At 34.1% G+C, this 15000-nt stretch overlaps 2 protein-coding genes across 2 annotated transcripts in view; one reads left to right on the top strand and one right to left on the bottom strand.

Moving 5' to 3' along the window:
- The window catches only part of LOC133647066 (F-box and leucine-rich repeat protein 13-like), a 56777-nt gene that overhangs the window by 13590 nt on the left and 28187 nt on the right, over positions 1–15000 (bottom strand). Inside the window, exons 10-13 of the mRNA XM_062043127.1 lie at positions 8011–8063; positions 5417–5517; positions 3131–3260; positions 2764–2862 (exon numbers count right to left, since the gene is read on the bottom strand). Coding sequence (XP_061899111.1) covers positions 2764–2862; positions 3131–3260; positions 5417–5517; positions 8011–8063 — 383 coding nt within the window. The remainder of the gene's footprint in view (positions 1–2763; positions 2863–3130; positions 3261–5416; positions 5518–8010; positions 8064–15000) is intronic.
- The window catches only part of LOC133647068 (leucine-rich repeat-containing protein 17-like), an 11899-nt gene continuing 11320 nt past the window's right edge, over positions 14422–15000 (top strand). Inside the window, exon 1 of the mRNA XM_062043129.1 lies at positions 14422–14648. Coding sequence (XP_061899113.1) covers positions 14527–14648 — 122 coding nt within the window. The 5' untranslated portion in view covers positions 14422–14526. The remainder of the gene's footprint in view (positions 14649–15000) is intronic.

The following is a 15000-nucleotide window of genomic DNA, read 5'->3' as shown; positions in this document are numbered from 1 at the left end:
CATGTCCTCACCTGCACGCCACGTATGGTCCAATTCTTTATATATATATATATATACATAATATATATACATATAATTTTAGATCGATTTGATTTTTTTAATCAATTAGGAATTGTTACAAATAAGAATCTCAATTCATTTTTCATTTTTTATTTTACATCCCTAATATTCACTAATATTGAATGAGTTGTTATATATATATATATATATATATATATATATATATATATATATATATATATATATATATATATACATATATATATACACAATATATATATATACACAATATATATATATGTATATATATATTTTTTAGATCGATTTTTTAAAAAATTTAATCAACTAAGAATCGTGACAAATAATCGCAATTACTTCGAAAATCTTTTTTTAATTTTTTATATGAATTTATTTAATAAATTCATATAAAAAAAAATTAAAAATCGATTTTTTTTGACACCCCTAATATACAGTAATATAGAATAATTTATAATATATATATATATAATATTCTTAATTGATTAAAATAATAAAAAATCCATCCAAAATATATACATACATTATATATATATATATATATATGTATATATTACAAATCATTCTATATTACTGTATATTAGTGGTGTAGAGTTTTTTTTTTCCCGAATGACCCAAATGCAGCTGATAGGCTCCAGCGACCCCAAAAAGGGACAAATGGTAGAAAATGGATGGATGGAATTGCAATACTTTTTTAAATAATTGTTAATCAATTAAAAAATCAAAAATCGATCTTAAAAAAATATATATATATATATATTTATATATATATATATTGTTAATCAATTAAAAAAAAATCAAAAATCGATCTTAAAAAAAAAATATATATATATATATATTTATATATATATATATATTGTTAATCAATTTTAAAAAATCAAAAATCGATCTTAAAAAAATAATACAAATAAAATATATATATATATATATATATATAAAAAATCAAAAATCGATCTAAAAGAAAAAATTGTATATATATATATATTTTTTTTTTTTAGATCGATATATATAATGTATGTATATATATTTTAGATGGATTTTTTATTTTAATCAATTAAGAATCGTTACAAATAAGAATCGCAATATATATATATATATATAAAAATCAAAAGTCGATCTAAAAAAATATATATATATATTATAATTTTTTTAGATCGATTTTGGATTTTTTTTTAATTGATTAACAATTATTTTAAAAAGTATTGCAATTCATTTGGGGAAAAAAAAATTCTACACCACTAATATACAGTAATATAGAATGATTTTTAATATATACATATATATATATATATAATGTATGTATATATATTTTAGATGGATTTTTTATTATTTTAATCAATTAAGAATCGTTACTAATAAGAATCGCAATTCATTCGAAAATCTTTTTTTTTCCCTACACCCCTAATATACAGTAATATAGACTAATATACAGTAATATGGACTAATATACAGTAATATAGACTAATATACAGTAATATGGACTAATATACAGTAATATAGACTAATATACAGTAATATGGACTAATATACAGTAATATAGACTAATATACAGTAATATGGACTAATATACAGTAATATAGACTAATATACAGTAATATAGAATAATATACAGTAATATGGACTAATATACAGTAATATAGACTAATATACAGTAATATAGAATATACAGTAATATGGACTAATATACAGTAATATAGACTAATATACAGTAATATAGAATAATATACAGTAATATAGACTAATATAGAGTAATATAGACTAATATACAGTAATATGGACTAATATACAGTAATATGGACTAATATACAGTAATATAGACTAATATACAGTAATATGGACTAATATACAGTAATATATAATAATATACAGTAATATGGACTAATATACAGTAATATGGACTAATATACAGTAATTTACACCAATATACAGTAATATGGACTAATATACAGTAATATAGACTAATATACAGTAATATGGACTAATATAGAGTAATATAGACTAATATAGAGTAATATAGACTAATATACAGTAATATAGAATAATATACAGTAATATGGACTAATATACAGTAATATAGACTAAAATACAGTAATATGGACTAATATACAGTAATATATAATAATATACAGTAATATGGACTAATATACAGTAATATGGACTAATATACAGTAATTTACACCAATATACAGTAATATGGACTAATATACAGTAATATAGACTAATATACAGTAATATGGACTAATATAGAGTAATATAGACTAATATACAGTAATATAGAATAATATACAGTAATATGGACTAATATACAGTAATATAGACTAATATACAGTAATATAGAATAATATACAGTAATATAGACTAATATAGAGTAATATACAGTAATATAGAATAATATACAGTAATATGGACTAATATACAGTAATATAGACTAATATACAGTAATATAGAATAATATACAGTAATATAGACTAATATACAGTAATATAGACTAATATAGAGTAATATGGACTAATATACAGTAATATAGACTAATATACAGTAATATGGACTAATATACAGTAATATAGACTAATATAGAGTAATATACAGTAATATAGAATAATATACAGTAATATGGACTAATATAGAGTAATATAGAATGATTAGTAAACATTTACGAGACCATGGGCCTCAGAAGATCCACAGCCATGGCTATGGTCCACATGGCGACCCTTCAAGGAGACTCACGGAGACGCAGTTATCGGACAGCTGGTCCAAGTCGTTGATCACGATCTCTTTGAGGAAGGAGCACGCCTTGGAGATGAAGCTGAAGCCAGTCACGCTCACCTACAGGGGCCAAGATGGAGGACAGGAATGTGAGTCATCCCGTTTGCTCCTCACACTTTCCCATAAATGAAAACATACATCTGGAAGCAACATGACCCCGCCCCCTCCTTGTTGTTGTGAGCACATGGTGGGTCGGCCTGGGGGCTTACTCAGACCCTCCCTCCCTCCCTCCATCCCTCCATCCCTCCCTCCCTTCTTTTCAGATCCCAGCTCACTTTTTGAGTGCGGCCAGAAACAAGTTGGAGCGTTTGGATTTCAGACGACTGACCTGGGTGCAGCCGGACAGGTCCAGGTGGATCAGATTGTGACAGCCTCTCCCCACGCTCAGGTACTGGAAGCCTTTGTCCGTCAGCTTGTAGCAGTAGGCCACGCTCAGGTACTGGAGGTTGACGCAGTTTCTGTCGGGGAAAAAGAGTGGTTATGGAAGGGCGGTGGGCTGCATGAGTGCCCCGGGGTAGCTGCGGTTCAGTGGGACAAAACATGAATACCAACATGTCTGAAGCAGGTATTACAAAATCTCCAATGAGATTGGAGATTTTTTTTTTACGAAGTCCAGCTTTGGCGTAAGAAATGTTTTTTTATGGGCGTTTAACAAGAGAACAGCAATTTGTTAACATGCTAATATAATATAATAATGTACATGGAACTAGGGAATATTCTTTTTTTATGCATTCTTAGTTGTCTGTGGAACGCTCTCCCTGACCACCTGAGGGCACCACAGACTGTGGATGCTTTTAAAAAAGGCTTAAAAACCCTTCTTTAAATAATAAAAAAAAATTTTAAAGCCTTTTTTTTTAGATACATGCATACTAGTTTGAGCTATTTGGCTGTTCTAGTTTTAATTTTTTTAAATTATCTTTAAAAAAATAATATTTTTTTAATACACTGTAGCACTTTGATCCTTTTCGGATATGTTTACATTAATGTTTATTTTCATTTCTTGTTTCTTTTGCTTTTTATTAATTACTATTATTATTATTATTATTATTATTATTGTTTTTGTTATTCATTCTTGAATGGCTTTTTTGTTGTTTTTTTTCAAAATTAGTTGTTTTTGTTTTGTCTACATATTCGAAATAAACATGAATGAAATGAAATGGTTACTCAATGTAAAGTGCTTTTTACAAATAAAATCTATTATTATTATTATTGTTAAATAAATAAATACATAAAAAGTCAAAGGAGGCTCTCTATTTTACCCACAAAACCCTCTAATTAACAATCCAAAACCTGCCAACAATACTCTTTATACATATCGTGCCCTGAATATTCACCAAATATTAGCGATGTTGTTATTACGAGCGCTAACGCAGACCAACAATTTTTTAGCGGCGGATTGGTAGCACGCAGCTAAGTAGCCCTCTGCTGCTTTACCGTGAACGTCATCGCGTCTCGGCTCGTCGGAAGTTATCCTAGACCATAAAATCATGCCTCTCATCTGGATATTAGGAGGATTTAGCCATGAATCTAGAAGTTGTTCATCTGTGACATTCAATGGAGACCAACCGAAGACAGTGTCTGCAGGGAGACTTTTCCTTGTTAACCCTTTGTGTGCATCATGATTAATTATTCATATAAACAGGAAGACAGTGTTTCCCATAAACTGCCGAGATACCTGTGGCGGTGGGGGCGTGGCCACCATGACATCATGGAGTAATTTGCATAATTTACTACAATGGTATGATTTTCTCTAAAAAGGCTCAAAAAATGTATACTTACTAATGAATAATAACAGTTTTGTTTTAAACGTCCACCCATCCATTTTACAATATAATTACAACACTTTATGTACATATTTATATACAGATTTGAACAATACGTTATTCACCGAAATATATTTATTAATTGTGGTTCTTACAAAAAATATATCTTATAAAAATATAAAAGCTAAAATGTCTCTTAAAGCTCTGCCCCTTTAAATAGTGCATACTAAGTAATTTAACTTTAGCCTACTACTACAACCGTATTTTTTACCAGCAACATAAAGTGAAACCCCTTTTAGTCTTCTCCATCCAGCTACGAACTATGGGAGACCGGGCTTTCTGCTCCGCCGCTCCCCGTCTGTGGAACGCTCTCCCTGACCACCTGAGGGCACCACAGACTGTGAATGCTTTTAAAAAAGGCTTAAGAATCCTTCTTTTTAAAAAAAAAAAAGCCTTTTTATAGATGTATGCATACTAGTTCTAGCTATTAGGCATCTGTTTTTTTATTATCTTTTTATTATATATATTTTTTTCAATACACTTTGAGGTTGTTTGCTCAATTTACAAATAAAATCTATTATTATTATCATTATTATCTTACAATTGCGTGCTCCAACTTTGTGTTGGTTTGGGAAAGGAGAGAATATTTGCATCATCATGCCGGCTTTGGCGTTCACGCTCTATTCAGCGCGCCACATCTGTTCCCCTAAATCTTGGCCGTGTCGCTCTCACACGTGAAAGCACCAGAGCTGGGCTGCACGTTTGGAAAAAGCGCACCAAAGAAGGGTGATTCTGGGAAGTGGAGGGCAAGGCTCCAGGAGGGGATGATGATGATGATGATGATTGTTTACCTGGAGAGTTCCTTGAGGCTGAGGTCCGTCAGGAGAGTGCTGGAGATGTTCATGTAGAGCAGGCAGTTGCAGCCCTCCACGATGGACTGGATCATGGCGTCCTGCCAGGGACGACACATTTCATGCACAGCTGTGACCACGTCTGTGGAGGCGGGATCTCAACATCAAAACAACGGCCGTTATTGTGTGAACGCTCCGAAACATTCACACATGCTTTTCTGCACCAACATTCATCTATTTATTCAACTTAGCATTCTTCTTCTGCAGATTTTGGCGCGCTCTACTTTCCACATTTTTCACTTGATTCAAAGCGTTCTAACTTCAAACTGTTCAGCCTGTTCGGGAATCGCAGGCTTTCATTTGACTAATTCCCAAAATTCCCAGATTTCCCAGAATTCCAGGTTTTCCGGGACATTTTTCCCATTCAAAATGAATTGGCCATTTTTCAGACTCTCACCATTTCCACATTTTTCAACCTATTCAAACCATTCCACCTTCAACACATTCCGCCATCCTGGAAATTCAAACTATCATTTTTCCTAGTTCAAAAAAATTCCAGGATTTTCCAGAATTCCTGTTTTCCAAAGCTCTATTTCCACCCTTTTTTCTGGCGACTACTCCTTACACATTTTTCAACGCATTTCAACTGTTCCACCGTCAAAACATTCCTCTTAATCAGGACAAAAAATAAAGTTGTTTTTTGAACTGGAAAAATTCCCAGTTTTCCCAACATTCCAGGAATTCCGTAATACCATTTCTCAATTCAACATGTTACTACTTCAACATTTCTCCACTGATTTGAAAAATTTCAACACCAACCATTTCAAGTAATTTAAAACATTGAAGTTTTTTTTACAACTTTTAAAGAAATTCCCGCTTTTCCCGAAATTCCCAATTTTTTCTCAAATTCCCATAGAAATCAATGGGACATTCTTCAAAGTTCCACAACTCCCACATTTTTCATCTGATTCAAACTGTTCCAACTTCAAAATATTCAGCCTGTTCAGGAATTGTGTGCTCTACTTCAACAATTCTAATAAAAATTCCCGGATTTCCCATAATTCATTTTTATTTTTTATTTTTTTTAAATTTTCCCAATTTAAAATAAATTGGCCATTTTTCAAACTTCCACGATTCCCACATTCTTCAACCAATTCAAACCATTCCAACTTCAACACATTCAACTCATCCTGGACATTCAAACTACCATTTTTCCACATTCAACAAATTTCCAGGAATTCAAGTTTTTTGGTAACCTATTTCCCCCCCTTAAGTTCCACTACTCTTTTCACATTTTTCAAAGCATTTCAACCGTTCCACCGTGAAAATATTCCTCTTAATCAGGACAAAAAATTCCCGGTTTTCCCGAAATGCCAGGAATTCCGTAATACAATTCAACATGTTACTACTTCAACATTTCTCCACCGATTTGAAAAATTTCAACACCAACCATTTCAACTCATTCAGACCATTCAAGTTTTTTACCATTTTCTAAAAAAATCCCGCTTTTCCCGGGATATTTATGAAATTCCCATTGAAATGAGTAGTATATTCTTCAAAATTCCACAACTCCTACATTTTTCATCTAATTCAAACCGTTCCAACTTCAAAATATACAGCATGTTCAGGAATTGTGTGATCTCCTTCAACAATTCAAAACATTTCCTGGATTTCCTAGAATTTCCAGTTTTTAGGGACATTTTCTCCATTCAAAATGAATTGGCCATTTTTCAAACTTCCACCATTTCCACATTTTTTAACCGATTCAAACCATTCCACCTTCAACATATTCCACTCATCCTGCACATTCAAACTTATATTTTTCCAAGTAAAAAAAAAATTCCAGGAATTCCTGTTTTTTCAAACCCTTTTTTTAACCCTTTTTTCTGTCAACTACTCCTCCCACATTTTTCAACCCACATCGACCCTTCCACCGTCAAAACATTCCTCTTAATCAGGACAAAAAACAAAGGTTTTCCCGAAATTCCAGGAATGACGTAATACCATTTCTCAATTAAAAATGTTACTGCTTCAAATTTTCTCGACAGATTTGAACAATTCCAACACCAACCATTTCAACTCATTCAGAACATTCAAGTTTTGTTTTGTTTTTTTAGCATTTCCAAAAAAAAAATCCCTCTTTTCCCGAAAATTCCCAAATTTCCATGAAATTCCTATTGAAATGAGTGGGACATTTCTCACAGTTCCACAACTTCCACATTTTGTATCCGATTCAAACCGTTCCAACTTCAAAATATTCAGCCTGTTCATGTATTATGTGCTCTCCTTCAATAATTTAAAAAAAAAATTCCCGGATTTCCAGGATTTTCCCATAGAAATGAATGGGACATTTTTCCAAGTTGCACAATTCCCACATTTCTCAACCTATTCAAACCATTCCAACATCAACACATTCCACTCATCCTGGACATTCTAACTAACACTTTCCCAAGTTCCAAACCAAATTCTGGTTTTCCTGGAAATTCAAACTCTTCAACATTCAAACTATTCTTATATTCATACTACATTCTGTCAGCATTTCAGTTCAACTTCAGCATTGCAACATTCATCGAGTTCAACGGAGTTTTACTTACAGTGATATTAAAGCACTCTGACACGTTGAGCTCTTGGAGATTTCTGCATTCGCCTGCAACAAAAAGGCCAGGCTAGTTAGTAAACAACTGTGCTAGCGTCTTTGGCTACAGCAAAACAACGGGGACACAATCAAACTGGGTTAGACCTCCTTCGTTTCCCAAAAATACGGTTTGGTTCTTTACCAGCAAGAAATTAGGTGTGTAAGAACCTGGCCCTGGACTGTCGGCAGGTATCAGATATACCTGCTCCGCCGCTCCCAGTCTGTGGAACGCTCTCCCTGACCACCTGAGGGCACCACAGACTGTGGATGCTTTTAAAAAAGGCTTAAAAACCCTTCTTTTAAAAAAAGCCTTTTTATAGATATATGCATGCTAGTTATATCCCAGTCTGTGGAACGCTCTCCCTGACCACCTGAGGGCACCACAGACTGTGGATGCTTTTAAAAAAGGCTTAAAAACCCTTCTTTTTAAAAAAGCCTTTTTTTAGATGTATGCATACTAGTTATATCCCAGTCTGTGGAACGCTCTCCCTGACCACCTGAGGGCACCACAGACTGTGGATGCTTTTAAAAAAGGCTTAAAAACCCTTCCTTTTAAAAAAGCCTTTTTTTTTTTAGATATATGCATACTAGTTATAGCTATTTGGCTGTTGTACTTTTTATTTTTATTTATTTATTTATTATCTTTTTATTATTATTATTATTATTTTTAATACACTGTAGCACTTTGAGATTGTTTACTCAATATAAAGTGCTTTTAACAAATGTTGGAGCGGTAAATGTTTTTGGCGACACCTGATGCAGTACATAGAATGATGCGGACACGTTTTTTACTGGATACCGTCTAATATGCTTCGGCCTTGGAGACTTTGTACCTGTAATATAATGACTTGTTTATATTGGCAAATGTTTTAGACTGCAATTTTGTTCAATGAAGGACACCCATTGCCCATGTCTAGCTTGTGCGCTATAGTGCGCTGAGCTGCTGCGTAGCTGCCGGCTCCGAGTAGCTTATAAGCCTACCATGTTTACTTTTTGCAAACCGGTCCGTGGTGCAAAATAGGTTGGGGACCACAAGGAATTATTTTTACATTTTGAAACAAATAATGATAAAATGACTCCATTAATGCGCCTTATATATGAATAAAGATAAAAAATAGAGCATTCATTGGCAGTACGCCTTCTAATCCGGTGCGCCCTATGGTCCGGAAAATACGGTAAGTATGCGTACAGCAAAGGTATGGAGCCACGCCCCTTGACTGATCAGTTTGTTAAAAAAAGGGTTGAGTAAACGCTCCTGTGAGTCATGTTTTCTTCTTTCCAGCACATTTTAGACAATTGTACGTGTCAACTCTGTGAAGAGTTTGGGGAAAGGCCCTCTTCTCATCTAATATGACAGATTTACTACAGAGGATTGACATGACACTCATAACTCTTACAGAAAATCCCCTCAGGCGAGGATGAGTGGAATATGTTGAAGGTGGAATGGTTTGAATCGGTTTAAATGTGGAAATGGTGGAAGTTTGAAAAATGGAATGTTCATTTTGAATGGGGAAAATGTCCCTAAAAACTGGGAATTTTAGAGAATCCGGGAAATGTTTTAGAATTGTTGAAGGAGAGCACATCATTCATGAGCAGGCTGAATATTTTGAAGTTGGAACGGTTTGAATTGGTTGAAAAATGTAGGAGTTGTGGAATTTTGAAAAATGTCCCATTCATTTTAATGGGAATTTCATACAAAATTGGGAATTCTGGAAAAACAGGGAATTTTTTTTGCAAATGGTAAAACGTACATGTTCTGAATGAGTTGAAATGGTTGGTTTTGGAATTTTTCAAAACGGTCCAGAAATGTTGACGTACTAACATTTTAATAGAGAAATGGTGTTACGGGTTGAAAAATGTGGGAGGAGTAGTCTACAGAATAAAGGGTCAAAAAATGGTTTGAAAAAAACGGGAATTACTGGAAGAACATTTGAACTTGGAAAAATGATAGTTTGAATGTCCAGAATGGTGGAATATGTTGAAGGTGGAATGGTTTGAATTGGTTGAAAAATGTGAAAATGGTGGAAGTTTGAAAATGGCCAATTCATTTTGAATGGGGAAAATGTCCCTAAAAACTGGGAATTCTAGGAAATCCGGGAAATGTTTTAGAATTGTTGAAGGAGAGCACATCATTCCTGAACAGGCTGAATATTTTGAAGTTGGAACGGTTTAAATTGGTTGAAAAATGTAGGAGTTGTGGAATTTTGAAAAATGTCCCATTCATTTTAATGGGAATTTCATACAAAATTGGGAATTCTGGAAAAACAGGGAATTTTTTTGCAAATGGTAAAACGTACATGTTCTGAATGAGTTGAAATGGTTGGTTTTGGAATTTTTCAAAACGGTCGAGAAATGTTGAAATAGTAACATTTTAATTGAGAAATGGTATTACGGAATTCCTGGAATTTCTGGAAAACCGGGAACTTTTCCAGTTCAAAAAACAACTTTGTTTTTTGTCCTGATTAAGAAGAATGTTTTGACGGTGGAACGCTTGAAGTGGGTTAAAAAATGTGGGAGGAGTAGTCTACAGAAAAAAGTGTCAAAAAAGGGTTTTGAAAAAACGGGAATTACTGGAAAAAAATTTAACTTGGAAAAATGATGGAATTGTGGAATATGTCGAAGGTGCAATGGTTTGAATCGGTTAAAAAATGTGGAAATGGTGGAAGTTTGAAAAGGGCCGATTCATTTTGAATGGGGAAAATGTCCCTAAAAACTGGGAATTGTTGGAAATTTGGGAAGTTTTTTCAAATTGTCATTCCTGAACAGGCTGAATATTTTTGAGGTTGGAACGGTTTGAATCAGATGAAAAATTTAGGAGTTGTGGAACTTTGAGAAATGTCCCACTCATTTCAACGGGAATTTCATGGAAATTTAGGAATTTCGGGAAAAGCTGGAATTTTTTTGAAAATGCTAAAACATTAGAAATTTCTGAATCAGTTGGTTGTTGTTGGAACTTTTCGAATCGGTCGAGAAATGTTGAAGTAGTAACATTTTCAATTGAGAAATGGCAGTACGGAATTCCTGGAATTTCGAGAAAACCGGGGAATTTTTCCAGTTCAAAAAACAACTTAGTTTTTTGTCCTGATTAAGAAGAATGTTTTGACGGTGGAACGCTTGAGGTGGGTTGAAAAATGTGGGAGGAGTAGTCTACAGAAAAAAGGGGTTGAAAAAAACGGAAATTACTGGAAGAAAATTTGAACATGGAAAAATGATAGTTTGAATGTACAGGATGGTGGAATATGTTGAAGGTGGAATGGTTGGAATTGGTTGAAAAATGTGAAAATGGTGGAAGTTTGAAAATGGCCAATTCATTTTTAATGGGGAAAATGTCCCTAAAAACTGGGAATTCTAGGAAATCCGGGAAATGTTTTAGAATTGTTGAAGGAGAGCACGTCATTCCTGAACAGGCGGAATATTTTGAAGTTGGAACGGTTTGAATTGGATGAAAAATGTAGGAGTTGTGGAATTTTGAAAAATGTCCCATTCATTTTAATGGGAATTTCATAAAAAAAATTGGAAATTGTGGGAAAACAGGGAATTTTTTTGCAAATGGTAAAAAAAACTTAAATGTTCGGAATGAGATGAAATGTTTGGTGTTGGAATTTTTCAAAACGGTCCAGAAATGTTTACATACTAACATTTTAATTGAAAAATGTGGGTGGAGTAGTCTACAGAATAAAGGGTCAAAAAATGGTGTGAAAAAAACGGGAATTACTGGAAGAAAATTTGAACTTGGAAAAATGATAGTTTGAATGTCCAGGATGGTGGAATATGTTGAAGGTGGAATGGTTGGAATCGGTTGAAATGTGGAAATGGTGGAAGTTTGAAAAATGGCCAATTCATTGTGAATGGGGAAAATGTCCCTAAAAACTGGGAATTTTTGTTTGAAAATGCTAAAACATGTGAATGTTCTGAATGAGTTGAAATGGTTGGTGTTGGAATTTTTCAAATCGGTTGAGAAATGTTGAAGTAGTAACATTTTGAATTGAGAAATGGCATTATGGTATTCCTGGAATTTCGGGAAAACCGGGAATTTTTCCAGTTAAAAAAAAACAACTTTTTAGTCTACCGAAAAAAGGGCCATAAAAGGGTTTTAAAAAACGGGAATTACTGGAAAATGTTTTGAACTTGGAAAAATGATAGTTTGAATGTCCAGAATGGTGGAATATGTTGAAGGTGGAATGGTTGGAATTGGTTTAAATGTGGAAATGGTGGAAGTTTGAAAAATGGAAAATTCATTTTGAAATTTCCTTAAAAACTGGGAATTATTGGAAATTTGGGAATTTCGAGAAAAGATGGAATTTTTTTTGAAAATGCTAAAACATTTTGAATGTTCTGAATGAGTTGAAATGGTTGGTGTTGGAATTTTTCAAATCGGTCAAGAAATGTTGAAGTAGTAACATTTTTAATTGAGAAATGGCATTACGGAATTTCCTGGAATTTTCGGGAAAACCTTCGTTTTTTTGTCCTGATTAAGAGTGTTTTGACGGTGGAACGGTTGAAGTGGGTTGAAAAATGTGGGGAAAGAGTAGTCGACAGAAAAAAGGGTGAAAAAAGGGTTTGAAAAACGGGAATTACTGGAAATTTTGGTTGGAATCGGTTGAAATGTGGAAATGGTGGAAGTTTGAAAAATGGAAAATTAATTTTGAAATTTCCTTAAAAACTGGGAATTATTGGAAATTTGGGAATTTCGAGAAAATCTGAATTTTTTTTTGAAAATGCTTATACATTATGAATGTTCTGAATGAGTTGAAATGGTTGGTGTTGGAATTTTTCGAATCGGTTGAGAAATGTTGAAGTAGTAACTAAGTAATTGAGAAATGGCATTCCTGGAATTTTCAGTTCAAAAAACAACTTTTTAGTCTACAGAAAAAATGGTCTAAAAAGGGTTTGAAAAACCGGGAATTTCTGGAAAAATGTTTAAACTTGGAAAAATGATAGTTTGAATGTCCAGGATGGTGGAATATGTTGAAGGTGGAATGGTTGGAATCGGTTGAAATGTGGAAATGATGGAAGTTGGAAAAATGGAAAATTAATTTTGAAATATCCCTAAAAACTAGGAATTCTTGGAAATTTGCGAATTTCGGGGAAAGCTGGAATTTTTTTTGAAAATGCTCAAACATTTGAATGTTCTGAACGAGTTGAAATGGTTGGTGTTGGAATTTTTCAAATCGGTCGAGAAATGTTGAAGTAGTAACATTTTTAATTGAGAAATGGCATTATGGTATTCCTGGAATTTTGGGAAAACCGGGAAATTTTCCAGTTAAAAAAAAAACTTTTTAGTCTACCGAAAAAAGGGCCATAAAAGGGTTTGAAAAAACGGGAATTACTGGAAAATGTTTGAACTTGGAAAAATGATAGTTTGAATGTCCAGGATGGTGGAATATGTTGAAGGTGGAATTGTTGGAATTGGTTTAAATGTGGAAGTTTGAAAAATGGAAAATTCATTTTGAAATTTCCTTAAAAACTGGGAATTATTGGAAATTTGGGAATTTCGGGAAAAGCTGGAATTTTTTTTGAAAATGCTAAAATATTTTGAATGAGTTGAAATGGTTGGTGTTGGAATTGTTCAAATCGGTGGAGAAATGTTGAAGTAGTGACATTTTTAATTGAGAACTGGCATTACGGAATTCCTGGAATTTCGGGAAAACCTTCGTTTTTTTGTCCTGATTAAGAGTGTTTTTACGGTGGAACGGTTGAAGTGGGTTGAAAAATGTGGGGAAAGAGTAGTCAACAGAAAAAAGGGTAAAAAAAGGGTTTGAAAAACGGGAATTACTGGACATTTTTTTGAACTCCTTTAAGTTTCAGCTTTGCAACCAGGATGAGAGGAATGTGTTGAAGGTGGAATGGTTTGAATCGGTTTAAATGTGGAAATGGTGGAAGTTGGAAAATGGAAAATTCATTTTGAAATGTCCCTAAAAACTGGGAATTCTTGGAAATTTCGGGAAAAGCTCGACATTTTTTGAAAATGCTCAAACATTTGAATGTTCTGAACGAGTTGAAATGGTTGGTGTTGGAATTTTTCAAATCGGTGGAGAAATGTTGAAGTAGTGACATTTTTAATTGAGAACTGGCGTTACGGAATTTCCTGGAATTTCGGGAAAACCTTCGTTTTTTTTGTCCTGATTAAAAGTGTTTTGATGGTGGAACGATTGAAGTGGGTTGAAAAATGTGGAAGGAGTCGTCGGGTGAAAAAAGGGTTTGAAAAAAACCCGGGAATTCCTGGAAGTATTATCCTTCTCCCTGTGTCCCAATACTTGTGTTGCCACGTGGCAGCATTTCCAGCTGAGTACGTGTCTAAAAATAGATCTTTTATGAAAGCACAGCTGGAGTCCATCAATGATTGCTAACACTCGCCCTTTGACCCGTTTTGCCTCCGCCGTATTTCAAGTCCCACTCTTGTCGTGGATCCGTCCAAAACTCCACTTTGTTGTCTGCCCAGGCCTTCAGAGACCAGAAGACCAGCGACTCCATCATGCACGTGAGCTCCGTAGTGGTCTACGCCTCGGTGCTGCTGCTGCTCTCGTCCGTGGAGCTGAGGAGAGCCGGAAGGGGCCGAGGACTCAGGGGGGCCAGACACAAGCTGGCACGGGACAGGTGGGCATGACACTACCTCACGTACAGTAGCACCGCTGCACCAGCTGTACAGCGACTACTCTAAAGTGGACTACTTTTATGAGACACGACTGTACATGACACCAGCACCTTGGAATGTGTCAGTCAGAAGTCCTTGGACCAGGTCCATGTTGAGTCCAGGCATGTACAAGTATGTCACTACTAAAGACAACAACACCCGGACATTTACTACTTTATTACTCACATTCCTAAGTCACATGCACACATGCAGACGTGTCATTGGTGCATGCGTTCACTCACACCCCCTACTGGTCTGTTATGCACATTACAACAGTCAAATGTTATACATCTATTTTCTCTGTCCTGTCCAGCC

Source organism: Entelurus aequoreus, linkage group LG03, assembly GCF_033978785.1.
Source record: "Entelurus aequoreus isolate RoL-2023_Sb linkage group LG03, RoL_Eaeq_v1.1, whole genome shotgun sequence".
NCBI classification, from domain to species: Eukaryota; Metazoa; Chordata; class Actinopteri; order Syngnathiformes; family Syngnathidae; genus Entelurus; species Entelurus aequoreus.
Note: the sequence above shows the minus strand (reverse complement) of the source record. Positions and strands in the feature narration are given on the sequence as shown.